The 25,885-nt window shown below is 35.5% G+C and overlaps 1 protein-coding gene across 1 annotated transcript; it reads right to left on the bottom strand.

Moving 5' to 3' along the window:
* Positions 1–16,693: 16,693 nt before the first annotated feature.
* LOC128198387 (uncharacterized) lies at positions 16,694–19,816 on the bottom strand. The gene is made up of 2 exons (XM_052883624.1): positions 19,374–19,816; positions 16,694–17,669 (listed from the first exon to the last, which is right to left on the bottom strand). Exons 1-2 carry the CDS (start codon positions 19,540–19,542, stop codon positions 17,470–17,472), a joined length of 369 nt encoding a protein of 122 aa, XP_052739584.1. The 5' UTR covers positions 19,543–19,816; the 3' UTR covers positions 16,694–17,469.
* Positions 19,817–25,885: the final 6,069 nt, after the last annotated feature.

Genomic DNA, 25,885 nt, shown 5'->3' with positions numbered 1-25,885 from the left:
ATTATGCTTGCAAGCTTTACTGTATGAAACTGAAATCTTAAATGGAAGTGAGAATCCTTCAAGAATGTGTACAGGTTTACTCTATCCATACCTCAGATAGTTTCTACGCCAAGTTTTGACCCGAGAAGACAAACAAACCGAGGAGATCTCTTTCGATAATCACAGCATTATCAACAGCGTCATAGCGGTAGTTTTAACAAATTACCATGATAACATCTCTATGAATCTATTTTGTTGGCAACTAGGTACATCATTTTGCTTCTACAGCAACAATGTTTGAAAAATTAAAACTAAAAACAAAACAGACGTCTAAAAAGAATGAAGTATGGTTTCGAATTAATTTTTAATAAGTCCATAACGTCTGACTTTGATCGAGTGGATGCAAATCTAACTCCAACTGCATAGCGAATATAAAAAGTGAACAATATCATATTTTGATATTATGACACTTTCTGATAAGATTTATCGAAGTAACTGACATAAAACTCGTAGAAAGATTTGGATCTGAGATAAGTTTTTGTATTGTCCACCTATTTATTATTATTTAATCTATGTACAAGTTGTTTTTAAAATTAAATAATTTAATTTTTACAGGAATACCTAGTAATAACGTTGAAAGCTGTGTAAATATTTGGAACATTTAAAATCAAGGTAATTTTTTATGCTCAAAAGCTCGGAATTGGGAAGTTTTTTGTTTTACACACCCGTGGGTCAGACAGTACTTTTAGGTTTAGTTTAGGACATTATCATTAACAACTTATAATGATCAACATCGTCTAATAGCCTGACATTAACAACATAAGCCGCATTTTTTTTAATATGACCAATATTCTCATTCCCCTCCAACTATTCTGGAAAGGCTGTATAAGGAATGGGTACAACAATATATTAACGAGGCGGGAATCGAACCACCAAATGTTCCTTATAACCTTTTATAGGTTATAAAGGATTATAAATTTACTATACAAAAATCTTCAGGAAAAGTCTACCAAAAACACGTCCTACTAAGTGTTGAACAGAATCTATCAACCTGAGGAGTAGGGTTAAGCTTACTGTAACAGTTATCCGGCAATCGGCAACCCACCCTACCATACCCTTCAGACCGGAACGTATGCTACTTGGTCGCAGCAATAAATATGGTGATAGTAACCCAGATTTGCCCACTTGCAAATAGTTACATAACTCAATATTAATTTATTTCAGAAGGCTTATTTTAAAAGCACTTTTGAAACGTCAACATTGACTAAGTATTTGTAGATACTCTACCACCAGCTTCTATTGAGAAGTTTTACTTCTTGAGATGCAGACAGTAAACCAATAAAAGCTGATGAAGATCGAAGTTTGGCAAATATAGTTTACAAGCACTTTCGAGTTTCACATAGTATTTCTAGAAACTCTGCCACAGGTCAGGAAGGCAGCTCTGCTGAGAAGAGGTTCTACTAGTTCATGATGCAGAGTGTAGACCAATAAATTAGTAGAAAGCTTATGAAGGTCGAATTTTGGCAAATATAGTTCACAAGCACTTTCTGACATAGTATTTCTAGAGACTCTACCACTGGTTCGGAAGGCAGCTTCTACCGAGAAGTGACTACTTGCTGACGCAGACTGTAGACCAATAAATTAGTAGAAAGCTAATGAAAGCCGAAGTTTGGCAAATATAGTTTACAAGCTCTTTCGGGTTTGATTTAGTATTTCTAGAGACCAACGGTTAAGAAGACAGCTTCTACCGAGAAGTGACTACTTGATGATGCAGACTGTAGACCAATAAATAAGTAGAAAGCTAATGAAGGCCAATGCGCTGGACTGACCAAGTAAAAACCGCTCTCCATGGATCGCTCCACGAATGTTCTAGGAGAGCCACACTGCGGGAGGAATGGCGACGGATAGTGAGGCTTGCCACCGCGCCCAAATGACGACCACGACCACTCTGTCAAGAGTGTAACGACGAAGAAGAATGAAGACCGAAGTTTGGCAAATATAGCTTACAAGCACTTTCGGGTTTGACTTAGTATTTCTAGAGACTCTACCACAGGTTCGGAAGGCCGCTTCTACTGAGAAGTGACTACTTGATGTTGCAGACTGTAGACTGTAGACCAATAAATTAGTAGAAAGCTAATGAAGGCCGCGCAACAACAATGTGCTGCGGGGTTAGGACAGGTGCGCTGCGCACGCGCCGACCGTTAGCGGTAGAAAGTGCGCGACGCGAGCACGCCACTAGGGTGCCTCCACCGGCAGTAGATACAGGGACAGATACGAGTACAAACCTGTAGCGACAAACACATGTGTTAACCTTCAAGTTATCTGTTGGAACCCTCGTAGTTACGACCTTATTCATAAAGATTACAGTTAAGTTAACAGTTCTTAACTTGACACCATTCTTGCAGTTAAAAATAATCAAATAGGCTTGAAAAGTACCACTTGAATGAGGAGTTCAGGAATTCCCCCGCAAAAGCGTTAAATTTTACGATAAGCTTAAAACTAGCTTCATCTGTTGGTTTATTGACATACACTAAACACATTTTTTTCGCTTAGTTCGAGGGGAAAGAAGAATATTGGTGGTTGGTAAATAAATGTCCTAATTATATAATATATTTCCATATAATAAACTAATAAGTGTAATTTATCACAAATAATAAAATCTGTTGAAATCTAGCTCTTCATAAATATATTGTAAGAAAACAAGATAAAGCAAGGTGGAACTTTTTTTGTTTCAGGTTTTACTTCGTTGTAAGTTTCATCATTTAACGATATCAACAGATAGGTAACAGATTTTTCACTCATAAAAAATTGAGATATAAACCATAATCTTTTATTCAACACCAAAATATAAGTGTCTTTGTAAGGGTATGCTATTTAAATTTTCGGATAGTTAAAACTTTGGCTATCCTACACTCTTACCGAACATACTAGTGTGATTAATGTCTGGAGGAAATTTGACGGCTGCTGTTGTTTTATCTACTTAACTGCACGCCTCAGTTTTTTGTCCACTCTATATGAATGTGGAGCAGTTGTTAATGTCTTAGAAAAATTATTTAGAAGTCATCTAGAGCGGATAGATCAAGGGGCGGCGCAGATGCGGCATACTTGTGATGTTCAATGAGGTTGTTCATTGTTTTAATAAACAGTTTAACCCTTAAAGGTCTATTCACATACATACTCATTTATTTATTTGTACATCACAAAACAAGGAAACAAACAATATAACAAGTAAATAAAAATATGGAGTAGGATACAAAAAGCCACATATCAATGACACGCTATATTGAAGCCACCGATAAACATATTTTTTTTTACTATAATTCGTCAGAAGCCATGGCCAGAGTGTTTTAGTCCCAGCAAACAACAACATATTTTTAGCCTAAGTAGTGCAACATGACTTTTTATGATTCATGAGCTTTTTCGTTGTTTTTTTTATTATTATTCGTTACAAGTTAGCCCGTCTACAATCTCACCTGATGGTAAGTGTTGATGCGATCTAAGATGGCAGCGAGCTAACTTGTTAGAATGAAAATCCACATCCTTTTCGGTTATTACACCACATCGTACCGGAACGCTAAATCGCTTGGCGGTACGTCTTTACCGGGTGGTAACTAGCCACGGCCGAAGCCTCCCACCAGCTAGACCTGGACCAATTAAGAAAACCTCAATCTCCCCAGTCTAAAAATTCTGCATCTTAGAGTTATATTGACTGCTAAGTGTGTTTCAACCCCATTCATTCATGTAGCTTTGAAATTATGATGCGAATAAGGAGTTCAATGAAATTAAAAATTAAAAAAGTTTTAAACTTAAAACCAAGTGCAGGTGTTCTAGTATTTTTGAAAACAACAAAATTAAAATGGAATGCATTATGTATTTGTATATGTAATCGTTCAACGTTAAAATGTGTTATTGACTATATAAATGTATATTGAAATTCGATTTTTTTTATATGAAACATACATAATGTCCTACACTCTTACCTAGCTAACGTTGCTAGCTGTTTAAATCTCATTTAAAAAATCATCTCGCCAGCGCTTACAAACCCATTCGTAAATCAGTTAAACATCTGTTTAATCTCTAATCTATGACCCCAATATAATATACATGTACGGAACATAGTATGGAATTAAATCGTCATTTTAGCTCCATTATGCATTACGGTGAAACAATTTTCGTTTCGTTTATAGACTGTGATTAGAAATGTACAATTATTTACATACACCATACGAAACACATGCTAATGCTGCGAGTTAAAGCTTAGGCAATGGCTCCAATCTTTTTCAAATCACATAATAATGTCTGTTTGAGAAACGATCAGGTAAAATTAAATACTATTGTATCACGAATGAACGAATCCGCAGAAAACCCAAAGTCACTGACAAAGCTCAGCGAGTCGTGCTGCTGAAGTGGCAATGGCAGACCACATAATTCGAAGAGCCGATGGATGTTGGGTCCCAGGGTGACCCCGCACCGGAAAGCGCAGTGTTGGTCAAACCTAGTCCAGTCTCTGTCTGTTTTTTTTTTAATTTATTTTATTGAAAAGACTTAACAATTATTTATAATATCTATACTCTCGCCAAATTGTACAGGCAGTTTGATGGAAAATTAGAAATTACTTAGAAATTAGACCGACTTTAATTTTATCATTGTTGTTGGCTGGTGGGAGGCTTTGGCCGTGGCTAGTTACCCTCGCTATGTACGATGTCGATTAGAAACCGAAAGGGGTGGATTTCATCCTCCTCGTAACAAGTTAGCCCGCTTCCATCTTAGATTGCATCATCACTTACCACCCGGTGAGATTGTAGTCAAGGGCTAACTTGTAAAGAATAAAAACAACTTAACAAAAAATGAGTATTTATAAATAATATTATAATACTTGGAACTGGCTTCAACTAAAAATGTGAGAGTCAACTGAAACGAACCTTGGAATTCCGCTTATGTAAGAAGGATTATGCCACCACACCACCATGCTCCAAAGGTCATATTGATGCAATACAAATCGATCTGACATTTGAAGGGACAAAGGACCCGTCTAAGCCTCACCTGCCTGTAAACGTTACCCACATACATACTCGTATCTAAAAGGAGAGCACTTTTTATTGAGAGCCCGTTTACACGATATCGAAATAATAATATAACAATCAGACATTATTCGTTCATGCATCATCAACAACCTAACTTTATTTTTATAAGAGGGGAGGTTTAGGGTTTAAGCCCACTAGGTATATGCTCATCATGCGAATTGGTGGGTTAGCCCGCATGCGTTACTAAAGTATATTATATGTAGCACTTCAACATTAATTATTGTTTTACGGACTTAAATACATTATTGTTTTGACGGCCTCCGTGGCGCAGTGGTTTGCGAGATGGATTTATAAGACCGAGGTCTTGGGTTCGATCCCCGACTAGGCCGTATCTTAATTGGTCCAAATCTGACTGGTGGGGGGCTTTGGTCGCTCGTGTAAATGAACCCTAACAAGTAAGCTCGCTTCGATCTTAGATTGCATCATCACTTACCATCAGTTAAGATTGCAGTCAATGGCTAACTTGTAAAGAAGTAAAAATTATCGACGAAATAAAACGAAAGTTTTCAGTGTATGAATACTCTTTGTTGGAGGCTGAACTCTTTTCTGTAGCAAAGGTAGCAGTATTGCTAAAGGGTAAAGTTTTCTTTGAAATTATAGGCTGATGAATATAGACTAAATAAAAAATTTTGTAGCAAAAATTAAAAATTTTAAAAACGCCCGAGGGTCATGAAATTATTCATTATACTTTCAATCAAGTCATCTATAATCACTTTCAGTGCGCTTTCATATAAAACCCCACTCGAGTATATTTGCAGACATTCGGTTATTCTTCCCCACTTTCAACCCCCAGAACTTTTAACCAATTTTCATCAAACATCAAACACTACCACATAAGTGACAAAAAAATCTAAATTTAAATCGCTTCATCCGTTCGGGAGCTATGGTACCACAGACAGACAGACACGTCAAACTTATAACACTCCTCTTTTTGCGACAGGGGTTAAAAACACTATCCCATAAAGATCGGTGCCTTATGGCTGATATTGAAAAATTAAACACTTTTTGTGCCCCAGTAAAACATGGAATGATTTGCAGTAATGGCTTCTACAAGAACTAAATTTCGTGTTCACGATTGCTGCGGTAGAACGTGCCACGTTTTTGTAGTCCCTTCACAACAACAACTTTTGTAGTTTTTCTACAACTTTTTGTAGTTTTCTACGAGATCGTATTGTGTATCACAAATTACGGCTCGTGCTAGCACCATGACGTCGCCTTTCGACATCCTTCAGTGATCCATATGGATGGAGTTTGAATGATTGTATACTCCACCTCTTCGCTCATGGCAAGCGCAATAATACTGTGTATATACGTGTGTGTGTGTGTAATACTTTCTCAAGCGCTTAAATCTATTTACACAATGCTAAAATATAATCAAACTTTTCAAAATTGTTGTCTGTTTTTGGAACGGCTAAACTGATTTTAATGGAATTTTCACTGGAAGAAAGAGAAGGTTATATAGGCTACTTTTTATGGCGGAAAATCCATATTTACGAAAAATCTCGCGATATTTGTGAAATACTAAATTTTTGCGGACTAAACCCGCTTTTTGAAGATAGCGTTGTGATTTCTGAAGGTAGCGTAGTTCTAAAGTATCACAGATCATCATCATCATCATCATCATCATCATCATCATCATCATCATCATCATCATCATCATTATCATATCACTCGATGGACGTCCACTGCAGGACATAGGTCTTTTGTAGGGACTTCCAAACATCACGATACTGAGCCGCCTGCTTTCAGCGAATCCCTGCGACTCGCTTGATGTCATCAGTGCACCTGGTGGAGAGTCGACCAACACTGCGCTTTCCGGTGCGGGGTTGCCATTCTAGCACCTTGGGACCCCAACGTCCATCATCTCTTCGAACTATGTGCCCCGCCCATTGCCACTTCAGCTTCGTGACTTGAGTTATGTCGGTGAGTTTGGATCTTTTGCTGATCTCCTCATTTGTGTTTCGATCACGCGGAGATACTCCGAGCATAACTCGTTCCATCGCCTGCTGAGTGACTCTGAGCCTTCTTATGAGGCCAATAGTTAGCGACCAAGTCTCGGAACCATAGGTCATAACTAGCATCACGCACTGTGCGGAGACTTTTTTCTTCAGGACTTTGGTTCTCATCACATCACCCTTACAACAACCTGTCAACCCGCATTAGAGCAGCACGTCAAAGTCAAAGTTCATTTTATTTCAATTAGGCTTAGTTAACAAGCACTTTCGAAACGTCAGAGTCATATTATTAGTGGTAACAATAATTGGTAGAAAACTTAAAATTAAAGTTACGAAGGTTCCAAACGCACCTTGGTGCGAGAAGAGCCCACAACAAATATGGTAGATCTAAGCTTACTTATCCCTTCTGGAAAGACGATTGACTTAGTCAGCTGGCTTGCGAACACCTTGATTTTAACTTTAACACAATAATACTAGCAATAAAAACTTTTATCGTATAATTTAAATTAAAACTATAAATGAAATGCAGAACCCTTAAAAGCAGTTGTTGCTTTTTTAATAAAAAAAAAAAACGTCGCAAGGTGCCTCGTACTGCGGTGAATCAGACCACGCGACACCGTGACCACTCGGGTGCGCACGCTTCCAAACCTATTATATCACCAATTACATTCGATGTTATCACCTGCAGCGATATCCATTGCGTACTAGGTAGGGAGAAGTTTATTTTACGTCGAATCGAGGTACAAACATTTAAAACATTTTGCCAAGCGATTTAGCGTTACGGTACGATGTCGTGAAGAAACCGAATGGGATGTCGTTTTTTATCCTCCTCATAGCAAGTTAGCCCGCTTCCAACTTAGAATTTACATCGGGTGAGATTGTAGTCAAGAGCTAACTTGTAAAGAATAACAAAAAAAACCAATGGACCCAATAGTACAAGCAGATAAATACCACCTGAAAATTATCGAATTATAACAGAGCAGTCACCTACTAACACAACTCACAACGCGCTGCCTGTTGTCGCTGAACCTAAGCCATAGGAAATATGCAATTTTACCACTAACCCTTTAAAAAAAGATGGCAAGAATAAAAAGAGTTATAATGATAGTCTGGTACGAGTTTGTCACATAGATATTATAAAATTAATTATTTTATTGACAATATCTATATATATATAATTTGTATGTAAACGATAATGACATCTTTCTACGCGACGTCGTGCCGTGAGCTAGCCAAGGCCTAGGTCTTCAAGAAATCTGTCTGACATAATTGAAATAAATACTCCAGAACTGATCCGTGTGCCTACTGACAGTTTTCAATCTTTTCACACTGTGGCTACCTTGTAACCATAAACGCGAATTTCTAAGGAATTGAAACAGCTGCGCAGTAGTGCCCCTAGATGGCGCTGTTTCAATTTCATAGAAATTAGCGTTTACGGTTACGCGATCGTCACAGTATGAAAACGCAATAGTGTATCGCTAGACACTAAACTGAGACTTAGACAAGACTTGTTTATAAAAGCAAAATGTTAGTATGTTAACTTAGTCACTCAACGAGCAATGTACGCAATGCAAGCAAATGTTACGAACAGTGCGTCGTCATTTGGAGCGAATTACACCTGAAAGACCCCATATAAAAAAATGGTTAGCCGTGGTCGAGATTGGAATGAGAATAGAATAAAGCACGCTGCGGTGCCGTGCGCAGCGACGCGTGGTGATATCTTGCACAAAAACTGTAATGTCTGCCGTAGATGATAGGCAATATGGGTACACGTTACACCTTACACAACTTTATAGCTTTTTTGCTTTTTACCTTTTTCCATGTTTGGCTTTAAAGACTTTCTTGGGATGGTCGCGACTTCATCCTTCTGGAATTCAGTTATATTGTTTTTGTCTGCTTCAAAACTATACGTGAAAAGTACAAAAAGTACACCATAAGCTTTATAAAGTGAAGTAGTTACAAAAAATACCTATTATATACATTTTAAGAAACTACTTATCATTAAAAGTTAGAAGGCTTTTGCTCTCAATTAAGTGATTTAGACTGGATGTCAAAATTGAGAAATGTCTTTGAAAATTTTTGATAATATCCAACATGCTATGTACAGAGATAAATAAAAGAAAAAGACTCAGATTACTGACATGTCAAAACGCTGTTATTAAAATGGAAAACAAACTATCAGGTAAGAAGCTGATTAATTATAGTATCCTAAGTTTTTAATTTGATTTCATATTAAAAAAATATTCTAACGTAAGTTTATTTTCTTGTTCTCGTATTTAGCAAACCTAATGATGTAGTATCCAGCAATAAACGTTCATCGGCTGTTAATAATGATGATAATCTAATGACGACATAATATAGCATAACAAACCCCTTCGACAAATGTAAAGAAAAACAGTTAAAGTATTTAATTAAAAATAGAGTTAATATAATTCACAACACATAAGACAATGTATTATTTACTTGCCATATTAGGATTCAAAGAACCGCGTAATTTTTTTCAATATAAACTTCTGAGTACTAAGTAATAAACTGCACGAAAGCTTGTAGTTAAGGAATGGCAATTTCACGAGCCCAATAAAATTATACACTTGAAACAAAAAAAAAATATTCGCCATACAATAAACCATGTCGGCCGCTAAAGTAGCCTGCAACAATAATAATTAATTGAAGCAAAAAAGGGCCGTTTCCTACGATTTTTATCGTGAATGAAATAAAAATAACATCAATACATATCAATAGGGGCCGTATGCTCCATTGGCCATGTGGTGCACATATGCTCCCATAATGATTATGTGTAATATATTCATAAGAATCCGGCAATTTTTACTTGTAACACCTTTTGTGTGTTTTTTTCTCATAACCCTTTGCTGTCGTAATAATGGTGGCACGAACAGTGTGTCAATTAGACTTTGTGAGGGTTGACGAAGATAGATTAGAGACATTTTGATTTTGGATTTTTGAAAGGGGAAGCGGAAATTGAAGGATAATAGTGCATTATGCGTTTAAATAAATATAGTATTAGAACCCTTACTGCTACAAAATGTTTGATTAGTATAGTTTTATCTCTCCTTCACAAAATTATTTACTTGCCTGATCAGTAACACAATTTTGACTGATAATATTATGTTTGGTACAATGTATTTCTACTACTTAGAGGTAAGTGTCTTTGACCTACGAAAGTCTTCACGCTTCAGTTATAGTACTATCCTAACTCCTACTCTAAAAGTAGTCAGTTGTTCATCAAATCTGTAGATTCCTTGAAGTCTGTCTACAAGGAATCAAACGGAAAACCAAGCAAAACAGACTTGTTTTAAAACTCAGAAATTCATTTCTTTCGTATTGATTTTACTAATCGAATAAAAATATATCACGTAAATTGCTCATCCTTTATTTCAGTAATAAAATTAAAATTAATTTAACACAAACGTTAAGAGACATTTGCAAATAATCGTCTCTCGGTCCCATTAGTTTTAATTCGCTGCGTCATAAAATTATCGTAAAATATTCTCTTAATAACCAACACCAAGGCGAAACTACCCCCTGTTGCCTCAACAATCGCTTGAATAAATGGTACATCGATAAGTCCGATTGCACCTTTATTTTAACAGGAAATTGTTTCTTTGCAAATAATAAAAATCAAAACAGTTACTTCTTGACTGCTACTAACACTTCTCTGTACCATGACAATTAGTAAAACGAAATTTTTTCCACTGTTTAAAATACATTGATGATTATTCATCGTTAAACTCTAAAGCTTGTAGTGTTGAATACGCAACGGACATTGAAATGTTGATTTGTACGTAATCAAGTGCAATATGGTCGTATTCAGTTACGTTCGGTTGTCGTAATAAATTTCGAGTTCGTGTGAACTCGCCACGCCTGCCATTCCACCGGGCAATCAGTAGATAATAATTATTTTACTAATATACAACACCTTTTCGCCTATTTTCCTCTCGCTGATTTATTGTTTATTATTAATTAATAGTGTAGTTTCTGCCTTTGATTTCTCTTAATTACTCACGTTTTATTGCTCCGGATTTTTGAATGTATTCAAAAGTAGTTGATCTTAATAACTGTTCTGTAACGAGCCATAAAATATGTAAATGTTGTGCAGTACAAAATTTGGTAGATTTTTTTTAAAGGAAATAATTAGGATCATTTAAAATTTATCATCATCATCTATCCACCCATAGATCATTGGAAGATATTATTATATGCATTTAAATACAACCAACAAACCCTAAAAAATTATGATACCAACACGGCTATTCTCTAACGATGTTTTGTATAACTCGCAAGTGCGAGTTCCAAGTTCACCGCTATCTTTCTCATTCTATAGTATCGTGTTAAACAGAGAGATAGAGGTGAATTCGAAACTCGCACTTACAAAAATATCGTTACAGAATAGCCTAGCAGAACTCTAGCTGTACAATAATAGTAAAAAGTACACCTGTAGCCACTGTAATTTATTTTTTTAATTATCACTACCTACATATCAATAAAATGGAAGTGTAGGTCTGTGATTTCAAAATAACTGTGTTTTTTCAAGTAATTATAGCCTACGATATTATAGACAAGTTATGTGCCTACAAAATCACACGCTGCTTCATAACCCTCTCTACCTTCCAGAGAACGTTCCATTTAAATCGGTTCAGCTATTTCAAGAGACAAACAGACAGACAAAAATTATAAAAAACTTCTGGTGTTTTGGTATCGTGTAAGTAACTATAAGCACTTGAGAAAACACAATCATCTTGAAATCACAGTCAGACTATTCAACTTTATGTATACAACTTTAGTGTACCTTCCGCATGTACCTATTTGACAAATGTAATAAATTAACTATCTTTGACGTGTGCTAGTTGACATACATGAAATTGAATTTCTATGTAACGTCATCCGGTGCCCACTGGTGGATATCATACAGTAGATAGATTTAGGTAGGTAGACATTTCTCAATTTATGTGATGTTTATTTTAATAGGTTGATAATAAAGACCAAAGTACTGAATGGTATAGCTGGTACCGGTTACTAATTCGACATCAATATTATTTAATTAGTTAATAATATTACCATAGATAATGGTACGATGTCGTGTAGAAACCGAAAGGATTGTGGATTTCATCCTACTCCTAGCAAGTTAGCCCGCTTCCATCTTAGATTGCATCATCACTTACCATCAGGTGAGATTGTAGTCAAGGGCTAGTCTAACTAGTAGTAGTCTAACTTGTAGAGAATAAAAAAAAAACTCATTCATCTTTCTCGCAATCGACCACTTGCATTTGACAAATCTGACAGGCCGGTCCCGGTTACTATTTCAACATCATTATTTTTGAATACCGATCAGAGTTTAATTACTGGATGTCGCCTACGCGCCGGCCCTTTGACTTCGCTTATCTTGGTTATTGATTTATTGCTGTGTCGTTAGGACAACGAATGCGTTATAATACAATTTAGTGTATCCACATACCTTGGAGGTGTTGAATTTAATTCCAGGAAAATTTGTAGAATGCTTACAGTTGGTGTTTTAATATAAATAAGCAACTACTAATTTCTCCGCGCAAAACCATCGTCATTGACGTTCCAAATACGTCCTGAAAGCAGTTATCAATTTAAAATATAGAAGCCCTTAATTTTACTATCTGAAACACAGTGATGCTGATTAACTACAGGAAGTCACATAGTCTCAATATAAGTCAAATCAAATCAAAATTCATTTATTTTAGGTAGGCTTAGTCCGGTAATCTTTACAAATTGTCAACTTTGACAATTTGTAAAGATTACCGGATCGAAAGGCAGGTTCTGCTAGAAAGAGCCTGAGAATAAACTCACAGTTTACTATCACTAGATTCATCATCATCATATCAGCCAATGAACGTCCACTGCAGGACATAGGTTTTTTGTAGGGACATCCAAACATCACGATCTTGATGTTGTCAGTACATCTGTTGTGGAATTGACGGACACTGCGTTTTCTAGTGCGCCATTCCAGTACCTTGGGACCCCATCGGCTCTTCGAACTAGGTGGCCTGCCCATTGCCTCTTCAGCTTCGCGACTCGTTGAGCTATGTCGGTGACTTTGGTTTTTTTGTGATCTCCTCATTTATCATTTGCTTACGCATAGCTCGTTCAATCGTTCGCTGTGTGACTCTGAGCCTTCTTATGAAGCCCATAGTTAGCGACCAAGTCTCGGAACCATAGGTCATCACTAGCAACACGCACTGTTAGAAGACTTATGTCTTGAAGCACTGAGGAATTTCAGACGAAAAGATATCGCGAAGTTCGTTGAAATGCTGTGCAACGCTGAAGATATGGTAAAGTCAAATAATACTTTGTCTTATTTTAAAGCGATATTAACACATATAGACATATCATCATATTCATATCTGATGGAAATCCAACGCTAGATTTGGGCCTTTTGTACTGACTTCCAAACACAACGGTCTTGAACAAACCAGCGTCTCCCTGTTTAATCGGTCTCATTACGTATAATATTATTTTAGATATAGACATTTTAAGACATTCAGCAATCCAATATTTTGGTCAAAGTTTGATCGATAAAATTTCTCCGTTGCAATCAATATTCATAATAGTTTTATTAAATACTTAAAATGTTAATAAAATCAGTTAATATATAGTTTTAATTGCTTCCTGAGCAATAATATTATGATCTAGTTTATCGAGTGATACAGTATAAATAATATTGGCTTTACGAATTAGCAAGAATACATTTTATATTTTCCATTACGAATGTAATAAATTATTACTATTATCTTTAATTATTTGGCTATAATCTGTTATCCAGTGGTCACTGACTGTCTAGACGGCATATTTCTTTCAATAATTTGGTCATCATATTTTATTGATTGTCTTCGAAATTGATATAATTAATTACTATGATATGGCAAGATAACCGGACTGATCCGATATTTGAGACGCTTATTATGCACCATTTAAAATCAAAGAAGAAGAAGACTTTGCAGTACTTATGATGTGTAGGGTACGTCTATAATTTTGAGAACCAAACATATTGTACTACTAAAAAGTAATTAAACAAGTGATGAATATCTCTTTTATTTTTTTTTGAGGTTAGAATCAAAGGTTCAAATTCCGTCATATAATTTCTTTAGGAAATTTATATAGGCTATTTTTATAGACCCGGGCTATTATTACGAATCTTTTGACACCTCATTCATTAAAATCGGTTCAGTAGTTTAGGCGCTACGGTGGAACACACATACATACATAGGAACCTATGTTCCTTTGGCAGTATAAATACAAATACAAATGTAATGTACATTTGTATTTATACTGCCAAAATAATTACCCTTCCTTTTGGCTTCGCTGTAGTCGGGTAAAAAGCTGCCAGTAATTTGTTTACGTTTTTAATCCATGTAAATTTACGAGTTTAACTATCCCGAATAGACTCATGAACTTTCTGAATAAAAAGTAGCCCTTGTGTTGTTATTCCAGATTTTAATCAATTTCTGAAAAAATAAAAAAAAATGTTTTCAATAGTAGGTATTTAATATTATAATCCTACTTGCTTGATGTTATATTTTTGCCATAAATGTTTAATACTGAAGTGAAAAAAATATTATAACACTAGATAAAATTCAATTATAATATCTCGATGACAGATAAAAATTTATAGGTATCAAGCAAGTAATCAGATGACACAGCCATCGCAGGTATATGGCCAAGATAACCACAATTTAATTAAGGATCAAACGAACTTACCTGGAAGTGAAGTTCGATCATAATTATATGATCAGCTTCACTCGACCCGATTTTATATTAACATATTGTAGTATACTCCTATGCTACAGCCAATGACACAGTTTTTTAAAGTTAATAGGAATTTTTCAAAATATCACCATGGCAACCCAAACACCACCCCCGCGCGGCCATAGGTCGCCATCTTCATTTAGTTTAGAGTTAGGGATATTGACTAGTTCACATAATGGGTAGGGAAGTAAATAAATATTTGCTACATATGGGAGGGTGCTTATTTATAAATCGGGTCGAGTGAAGCTGATCATATAATTATGATCGAACTTCACTTCCAGGTAAGTTCGTTTGATCCTTAATTATATTTCTCAGCTTCACTCGACCCGATTTTATATTAACATATTGTAGGATGTTCAGAGTAAATAAAAGTTATGTGAACTACATATGTAGAATTTTAATTCTTAATCATTTCCGTTAGGATTACATGAGTATAACAATCAGAGTATATTATGAACCATTCATATTATTGTTGTTATATAATATAGACAACGCAAATTGTTTATGATCGGATATAACTTCTCGATTATAAATTTTTTGCAAAGACTGAGGATGTCAGAGTCCATCCCGCTGTCTTCCTAATTATATCAAAATTAACCCCAAGTCTATTAGCTGCTGAAATGATCGCATGTCGAGTACCTACTATGTGCAGAGAATATTGACGTATCTTCACCACTGTTTTGAATTGTGTCTTTTATCCAATGGCTAAGCCTTTGGGATAAAATATTCTGATGATGATTTTTGATACTACGAAACAACCAGTCTTAATTTTTTGTGCGTAATAATCTAGTTTTTTGTGTATATGATTTCATATCTTTAGCGGGACAAATTTCAGGTTTTTCATTGAAAAAACGGTAGTTTTAATAAAGGTTGAAATTATTTTATATTTGAAGTTTTTATCAAATCTGGAATTTTTATAATTATTTCAATATTCTCAAATATTTTCATGTTAGTTAATTAAATAAGAGCTAAAGTTTGTACTCGAAGTGCGGTGACCAAGGTTAGCAAAGTAGAAGACTTCTTTTTTTTTTTTTTTTTTAAGTGTTCCCAGGCCAAAAATCAGATAAATAATTAAGCACGATGCTGGGATGATGGGCCAGGTCAGATTATACCTAGGACCTTTGTGGTCTTAATCTGAAAACACCTTTTATAAACCGTTTCATTCTGTCATTAACAGATTGAAAACCTATGAACAACAATAAAGCTGATTTGTAACTATTAACTGTGCCATATTTGGTACAATTTTGAAATGTTAATGGAATAGAAGGATCTAAATAATTAATTTGTTTTTTTTTTTTTTTTACAATAATCCAGCCATTCCTTAAAACACCCATCGTTGATACGTGTTAATAGTTAAAGAAGCTCACATAATCTCGACTGAATTAGGTAACATTTAATAAAGCTTGCCAGAATATGTCACGGCAACCAGGATAACCCTAGAAGAAATTTCAAATAAACTAATACGTGGACCAAAATAAATAGGATCTTTTACTGTAATTTTTTTTTTTTTTTTTAAGGATAGGTTACCACGCTTGAGTTGGCCAATAGGGCACAAATACTTTGCCTTCTGCTTTATCGCATATTATTTTTTGTAACATTTTCAAAATGAAGGAGAACGGAGGGAATGCATAAAATGATAAATGAAACCATGAAACAGTAAAGGCATTGACAGCCATGCATTGAGAACGTTTTTCGAGAAATGTAACGAGAAGTGGCACATACATTACATCAAGTAAAGAGGTCTATCTCTGATTTACCGAAAATATAAACTATTTTTAAAAGAAACATAAGAAACATATTCACAAAGTTCCTATGTCCCTATGCCTTATAGAATAGGCTTCAAGATTATCTTTAGCATACGAGGGAAACTATTATGGTATACGAGACAATCACTGTTATATTTCTTGTTTCACACTACTGCCATCTTGCCATCTCTCTAGCAATTTCATTCAGATGTATGATATAGCAGGAACATTATCAATTCGCAGTAATACTTCGTTACTATTTAAGCTTTTTAGCACAAACTTTCAGACCAAAGCAAGCTACTTTCATTTCAAGATTGATAGTATTTACACTTATTCTGATTAATGTATTTTATTAATGATTCTTTAATCTCTTTTTTTTTTTTAATAGGTAACTTTATAGTTATTTCTATCGCATCGAACATAAAACCTAAAAAATTACAAGTAGTGAGTTGTAAGTCCCAAGTCTTTCTAATGATTTAGAAAAAAAAAAATAGGCATGCTTCATATATCAATTTTTGCCATATAATAGTTGTGTGTAATAAGCTTGGAGATATTTCTATAATCCTCCATTTTAAAAATGTGATAACAAATCTATTGCAAAAGTAATCTTTTATCGCCATTTGGTTTCGGAACTAAAAATATGTTTAAAATAAATTCGCCATTAATGTGTGCGTGCATCTAGATTTTGCATTAATATATAACAGACATTAGATTGACAGATTTATATAGATATAGATATAGCAATTATATCTAACAGACATTAGATTGATTAACAAAGTCTGAAGTATTATTCCGAATACGAATTGGAAATGAAGTAAAAGGAATTTCATATCCATGTAACCACGATGAAATGATGGGATCATCTGTAATATCACTCCAACATTTAATATAGCGCTGCAATCTAACTAAATAATTTTAGAGGTACTGTCTCGGGTACTTGTAAGTTCTCGGTGCTGGCTGGTCGGATATCCCCCGCTGTTGAGAGCTGTTCAGCGCTGCACGATGACCCTGGCTGCGGCGAGGCTTCTCTGTTTCAGACTTCAGCCCCGTTTTCCAAGGCAGGGTTTTCGAGATTAATCGATTATTATTAGGATTATTATTACTTCTTAAGAAATCTGAAAACAAACATCTTCAATATTTTTGTGTGATTTTCCTTAGCTAGTGATAATTCAATAGCTTGATTAATAGCCGCAACGGCGTTTCTGTTTAGTCATTAGTGATGAATCCCTCTTGACCATTGCCTGCCTTAACCTCAGGGTTAAGGACGGGCGCGACCAACAAATCGCAATTTTCGGGTTTTCAATATTCTTGGAGTATCTTATCTTTAACCTCCTTTTGTAGCCCCTTACTAAGTATTTCAAGCCATCATGATGGTCTTTAGGTCTTTATGGATAGCCTTCCCAAATTTGTTGTCTACAATACAATCACCCAATAGAGCGAGCATCGCTTCATCGACCTCTGGCTCCTGGGACTCTGCCGGTGCATCACTTGAGACTAGCACGATCGCAGTGGCTGGTGTCGGGCTCCGGGCGCAAGATTGATTACCCGCTGAGCTTGGGCTTGGAGTACTGTTCGAGGTGGTCAAATAGGGATCGCTGAAAGATTTGTGGTAGAAGCCACAGGCATATTCTGCATGCTAGGGTTTGATTTATATTCGTCAGGCTGGTCAAGGAGTGAAGCCATATAAGCGATTAAAACCGAAATGTTTATCAATGCCATACCATTATCAGTTTTTTTTTTTTTTTTTGTGGTAACAAGAAGTATAAGAATGCCTAATAAGTGTTTTTTACGTGACCAGCATTTTTTAGCCCAGATGGCGTCCCGCACTAATTTACATTATATAAATGTAACAAGAATCGTAAATATGATCTTTGAGAATGGACTTAGCCCCAGTTGGGCTAAGTGAAAAAAAGGTTTTGCGACAGGGATAGCCCAGTTGGCGTCCCGCATCACTAATTTACATTGTAAAAATGTAACAAGAATCATAAATATGATCTTTGAGAATGGACTTAACCCCAATTGGGCTAAGTGAAAAAAGGTTTTGCGACAGGGATAGCCCAGTTGGCGTCCCGCATCACTAATTTACATTATAAAAATGTAACAAGAATCATAAATTAATATGATCTTTGAGAATGGACCTAGCCCCAGTTGGGCTAAGTGAAAAAAGATTTTGCGACAGGGATAGCCCAGTTGGCGTCCCGCATCACTAATTTACATTGTAAAAATGTAACAAGAATCATAAATATGATCTTTGAGAATGGACTTAACCCCAATTGGGCTAAGTGAAAAAAGGTTTTGCGACAGGGATAGCCCAGTTGGCGTCCCGCATCACTAATTTACATTATAAAAATGTAACAAGAATCATAAATTAATATGATCTTTGAGAATGGACCTAGCCCCAGTTGGGCTAAGTGAAAAAAGGTTTTGCGACAGGGATAGCCCAGTTGGCGTCCCGCATCACTAATTTACATTGTAAAAATGTAACAAGAATCATAAATATGATCTTTGAGAATGGACTTAACCCCAGTTGGGCTAAGTGAAAAAAGGTTTTGCGACAGGGATAGCCCAGTTGGCGTCCCGCATCACTAATTTACATTATAAAAATGTAACAAGAATCATAAATTAATATGATCTTTGAGAATGGACCTAGCCCCAGTTGGGCTAAGTGAAAAAAGGTTTTGTGACAGAGATAGATAGCTCAGATGGCGTCCCGCATCACTAAATGTCATAATATTACGTATGAAATTAAATTATGATAGCAAATCGTTTTCTTACAAGAAAATGTGGGTATATTATATTATACAAGATGTTGAACTGACCTGACGACTTACTCCCTGAATAATGATGTTTTTCTTCTAACATCATCGGCCCTGAAGATACGGTTCGACGCCGCGTTGACCTATCGAGTCTTGCCTCGATTTTCCGTAATTTTTTCCTAATATCTGCATATTTTTCATTACTTTTACGTTTACGTTTGCCTTTTGGCATGACTAACTAAATAATTTTATTTAAATTTTATAAATTCTAAGATTTCCACGATTAAAATTATTTTTATTTGAATTAGCGTGTCTAGGCTTTGAACACAGAAACACAGAATGAAGATGGCGACCTATGGCCGCGCGGGGGTGGTGTTTGGGTTGCCATGGTGATATTTTGAAAAATTCCTATTAACTTTAAAAAACTGTGTCATTGGCTGTAGCATAGGAGTATACTACAATATGTTAATATAAAATCGGGTCGAGTGAAGCTGAGAAATATAATTCCTCCATATGGACGGTGGCAGTGGCCACAGCAGCGCATCACCTGCCATTCGGTTTAAATTGTCCGAGGACCAAGTCATACGATGTAGCGTTTTAAACGAGAAAATAAATTACATTACTCTTATACTATAAATTCATTGCGATGCTTATAATCATTCTATAACTTTACATCCGGTCATTGTCATGAACTCGTGTTCATGAGAAGACTGAATAGTCTATAATGCTGGCGAACACAAATCGGTCGTTACAATATAGCTATTAATATACTGCTTTATGCATCAAGTAGATATATGAGTGGTTATGCATTCTGAATGACTGTGCTTTGATTTGGTACGGAAATATTCCAGCGGACTTGGATCATCGAACTTGTATAACCTCTCGATGTTGATGAACCTAATTAGGCTTTTATATATCCAGTATGTATCACTAAAAGTCTGATTAGGTCATAGATCTGGTCTCCATGATCCATACCTGAAAGAAGATCACTTACTAACGTATCTAGACTGAGTATATCATTATCAATTTAAATTCTATGGTTTTGTACTGAATCAAACAATTATTTTTTAATTTATTTTTCTTTCATTTAGAATTCCCGCTAATAATTTATATCCGCTTACGCTTATATCTTACACCATGAATCAACCCGCAGGCGTACAACACCTGAGCTGATGTATGCCTCAACGGTACTGCGGGTCGAATTGTTGGTGCACAGCGTTTTAAAAACATGTAACCACCTACATGTAGGACCAGAACCACCTACATGATAATTGATTATTATAGATCAAGTCACTCTTATTATGTACATTAACTTAATTCAAGCCGTGAAGATGACAATTTACTACTTCTATACGAGTTATATAATTTATATTAGCAGTTTGTTAATGTTCGCTTAATTTTACAAGATTCAAAGTGACAAGCATATTTTCGACCCATATTCGGCTCACTGCAGAGCTCGTCTCCTCTCACAATGAAAGAGTAAAGGCCAATAATCCACCACGCTGGTCCAATGTGGATTGGCAGACTTCACACACGCAGGGAATTCAGAAAATTCTCTAGTATGCAGGTATTCTCACGCGATATTTAATTTCTTAAAATGCGCACAACTGAAAAGTTGGAGGTGCACGCCCCGGACCGAACCCATATCCCCCGGAAACGGAGGCAAAGGTCATATCCACTGGGCTATCACGGCTCTACAAACTAACTTTTCACACCATAATAAAATTTTAACAGGTTGAAATACAGAATCAATGTAAGAATAATTCAATAGTATATGAAAAATAATTTAAATTTATGCTTATTTTATATGCATACTTAAACTGCCAAACACGTCCACATACAAAAGTCACGAACTAGTTATTTAACAAGATAAATTATTCCTGAAATTTCCAAAGATACTAGGCAGTTTGCATATGTTAGTAACAAAACGATGTAGAATTTCAAATAATTGTAAGATAATCATACCAGAAAAATATCAAGTACAACACTCGCGCGTTCCTGCTCCCAAAAAATAATAATTACCTTATGCATCAAATCAATAGATATCCATAAAAATACCATTACAATTTATCCCACTTCTGATACCGATCTCGAATTCTCAAACATTCCGTAATAAGTGACGCTGGCGGCGCGTGCGCAACGGCAAGAGGGTATATCGTTACATCTGTTTGTAATAACTATTAATTGTGTGCAATAAAAAATTCGTATACCCATACCGTAATCGCTTCGAGGTTATAGTCTGAGAGATGTGGGCTAAAATTTCAACGTGAACCGTAAAGCTAAGCACGTCTCAAACGGTGAAGGAAAAACATCGTGAGCATCCTATAGAATTTTTTTAATTCTCTACGTGTGTGAAGTCTGCCAATCTGCATTGCGCCAGCGTGGTGGACTATTGGCCTAATGCCTCTCATTGTGAGAGGAAACTCGAGCTCAGCAGTAAGCCGAATATGGGTTAATAATGATGAATGCTGAATTTTTTTCTCGCGAATACCTACCATGCCATGGAATCGAACTACGAACAAATATCTGAAATGATTCACCGAGGCTAATTGCCTCGACTGGTTACAGAAGGAGTGGTTTGAGCCTTTATGTGTACCTATACCTGCCTATGTTTAGGGCAAAAGATCAACCTAGATGCAATGCAGAAATGCAGCAAATATTCTTGCCACTATTGAAAGAAAGAAGATAGAAAAAACGTTAATTTAAAAATTGTCACACTGTCATGTTTGGCACAACCTTGAAAAAAGTACCAGCTCAGCATTTTGCTGCATGATCCAAGCAATTGCTGGAGCATTCAGCTCTGATTTTCATACGCTCATCCAAGTGATATTGCGTGGACATGATTTTAGGATGATGATTAGTAGGATGCTACTTCCCATTAAATTCCGTATAAATTTTGTGAGTTTGTCAACATTCAGTATTTTATTTTACCATCGTCTCTTTTACATTTTGCAACCATTTCATTGCGTATTTCTTTTCGTAAATAGGTAGTTACATAGCCAGATGTTAATGTGTGTGTTCCTTTCTTTGTCCACTCCGTATGTCGTTTTGCAACAAGACAGACTGAGCGATGGATTGCGCAATTGTGGTCGATAACTTTTCTATAGACTAATTGATCTATATAATATTTTTAACTTAATAAAGTTTTAATGAATAATACCAATTATCCTTTATTTAATTAGCCTTTTAATACCAATTTAATTAGCTTTTTAATACCAATATGGTACACGATAGTAGGTACAGTAGTAAAATTGGAAAATCCCAACAGAAAAAAGACATTATTGTAGCTTGGTAGAAAAATATGTTATCGCTGAATTGAAAACCTGTTTAAAACCAAAACTAAGATAATTCAACATAATTAATAACATTAATCAGACTCAGTATATCTTCATTAATTATGTAAAAGAAATCCAAACAAATAATATCAATCCATTCGTTAATTACCCCGTAATGATGGATCACATAAAGATCTTCATAGCTCAATCGTATCATAACTCAAACTCATAACTCAAAAAGGAAAATAAAGTCTTAACTCGGTGAAATCTGGATCACTCTATACAACAAGCTCTATCAAAAAATTGTTGAAGAAACATCAATAAATGACCGCCTGCAGCTATCCTAAGTGACCGGATATCTTACACCAAAACTACAACCTATTTTCAACCTTGTAATTACATGCATTAAGATTGAAATTAGGATGTGTTTCGAACGCAATTTGCATTCTAAAATCCATTGACCAAAATTAAGGTAGTTTCCGATTATAGTAAGAGCAATACAGCCTGAGGCGTTGTCTAGGGAATTATGGGTTCAGTTTTTTTATTAATTAAACTATTTTTACATATTAGTTGGCCGCGTTGTACGTATGGCTGTAATAGCCCGATCGTTATAGGATGGCCTGTGGTTATAGCCAAAATATTAATAACAAATTTTCAAGGCAATAGCCGTATCTGTCGATCTAGATTTTTATGGAAGACTGGTTATTATCAGCGCGAAATAATTAAAAACAGAACAAAATATATTTCATTTTGTATTCACGCGATGATTAGAAAAAAAAGAATGTAGTCTAGAAAAATAACTTCAAATAATATTATTAATTAATACCCATTGTGCTTTCTACGTATCATAATTATCGGGACGATAAAGTAATTATTGTCAGCACATCTATTTAAGACTAAAGTATTCGAACAGTGACTTGCGGTTTCAAGACTTTGTCGCTAACTAACTAACTCACTCAGTGGGCGATGGAGCAAGCTATGCTTGGTGTTTCTCTGCGTGAACGAATCAGAAATAAGGATATACAGAAGAACATTAATTTTGACATTTAATCCTTCCTATAAATTTGACATATTATAATTAGTTAAGTGTTGACATATAATTATATAAATGTTATGTGCGCCTATTGTTTATATGCATATCAGAAATCTTTAATATGTGTCATTTTATGTTTTAACGTTTAATATGTGTATTGTTGGCGTGCTTTATATAAATAAATAAATAAATAAAACATAAGTCACTGATATAGCTTAGCGAGTCATGAAGCTGAAGTTGCATATTGTTCAAAGAGCCGATGCACGTTGGGGTCCCAAGGTGCTGGCGACTCCACATCGGACAGCGCTGTGTTAGTCGACCCCCAGGTGGTCCGAAGACATCAAGAAGGTTGCAGGGAGCCGCTGCAAGCTGTTGGCTTGAAAATGGTGTTTGTATTCCATGCAAGAGGCATGTCAAAATGTTTTGATGGTCGGTAAAACTCGGTTTTTCAAAAATACTATTTATTATACGGTCACATATAAAAATCTCTAATCGCCGTCGGCTACTGTTTGTAATTATATATTTTACGTTCAATTAGACGCCGTTGTTTTGTCTCTAATTTCCTATAAAACGGGGCATTTTGTCGATTCGTCTCACATAAGATTAGTTTTATTATTCTTATAACCTATTCATAGATGTGTCCACAAGAAAGGAGATTACTTACAGACTGATGGAAAGCATTATGCGATTATAGCATCTCAAGACTTTAGTTGGAAATTCTTATATTATACTGTTTAAAGAAATGCTTTAACATGTATTTTAGGTATTTTAATGGTTATTACTATAAAAATATCTGATTGTGTATTAATAATTAATATACCTAATTAATCTTCTAGTCATTCAATTTATAAAACTCTTTAAGAATATGGCAGAACATAAGTTACTTTAATATAGTAAAGCGCTAAGTTAATATTTAACTAAATATTTAATAAGTAGAAAGCATTTATCTAGTACAAATTTTAGCGTAAACCAGATTGAAATTCAAAATTTAGTATAAATACGACAACAACCACGTAACCGAATAAAACCTTTTTTATTGTTTTATTGTAAATGCACAACTAAATATTAAAAGTAATGCTATAGAGTTATGCCATTCTTCACGAAATCTCATCAAGATAGGAAACAAATCGAGAATTTAGTGGCCACACCCACAGCGGAGTTTATCGAGTATTTATCAAGTTAATTGGTTGTAAAGAGCTCGGATTGTTTGAAATGGTCCGGTACGATTTTGTGTAGTAAAAGAGTAACTCATAAAACCCCTATATGTTCTCAGTCGGTTAATGGTAAGCCGTTTATAGTCTAATTTGGGTTTCAAATAACCGTCGGATAAAAGGCCATTTTTTATTTATAATGATTTATTTAAACGCCAATTATCTCATTGGGAACTCCATACTCAAGGCGCCAAGATGCGGACTTTCAAACGATCTCTATGCACCTGACAAATCGCAATATTAGCTGGGGTGTGATTCCACTATTTTATGCTCGTCGATGTAATTCGTCTTCAATTTTTATTAGACTTTGAACTATTTCTATGGGATGCCAAAAATAAAATGCCCCTAACAACAAAGTTGCCATGGAAATGAGCGATGTCACATTGTTGTAACTTTACAGAATGCAGGAGCTGCTATTGATATAATATGATCATATATATATCTAAACTTAATATAAATCTGTAGAGAGGTCTGTTCTGTACATGAAATATATTTCCAGAATAACTATCAGGGGGTGATTAGTGATCGATACTGATGCCAAAAATGCAATGAGTATAATTTATGTTTGTCTGTCTGTCTGCCTGTATGTTCGTTATAGAAAAAAAAACTACTCGATGGATTTTAACGAAACTTGGTACAATTATTTTTCATACTCCTGGGCAGGTTATAGTATACTTTTTATCACGCTACAATCAATAGGAGCAGAGCAGTGAAGGGAAATGTTCGGAAAACGGGAGAAAACTCCATTTTTACAGCGATAATAATGTAAGGGCGGGATTAAAGATCTCTAAGGGCGGACGAAGTCACGGGTGTCCGCTAGTAATAAAATAAAGCTTAAAGTTAATTAATGTGACAAATTATAGGTACTCGTAAGGCTATTGTTGAATCATTTCAATAAAAAGAATCCACATGAGGCTTCTCACACTTACGCCTCAAATGGGGGCAGTGCATTTTATATGATTTTTGTCATACGAGAGCCGTGATAGCCCAGTGGATATGACCTCTGCCTCCGTTTCCGAAGTGTGTGGGTTCGAGTCCGGTCCGAATGCGGCATCC

Source organism: Bicyclus anynana, chromosome 9 (genome assembly GCF_947172395.1).
Source record: "Bicyclus anynana chromosome 9, ilBicAnyn1.1, whole genome shotgun sequence".
NCBI lineage: Eukaryota > Metazoa > Arthropoda > Insecta > Lepidoptera > Nymphalidae > Bicyclus > Bicyclus anynana.
The sequence above is the reverse complement of the archived record's forward strand: the minus strand, read 5'-3'. Positions and strand labels throughout refer to the sequence as shown.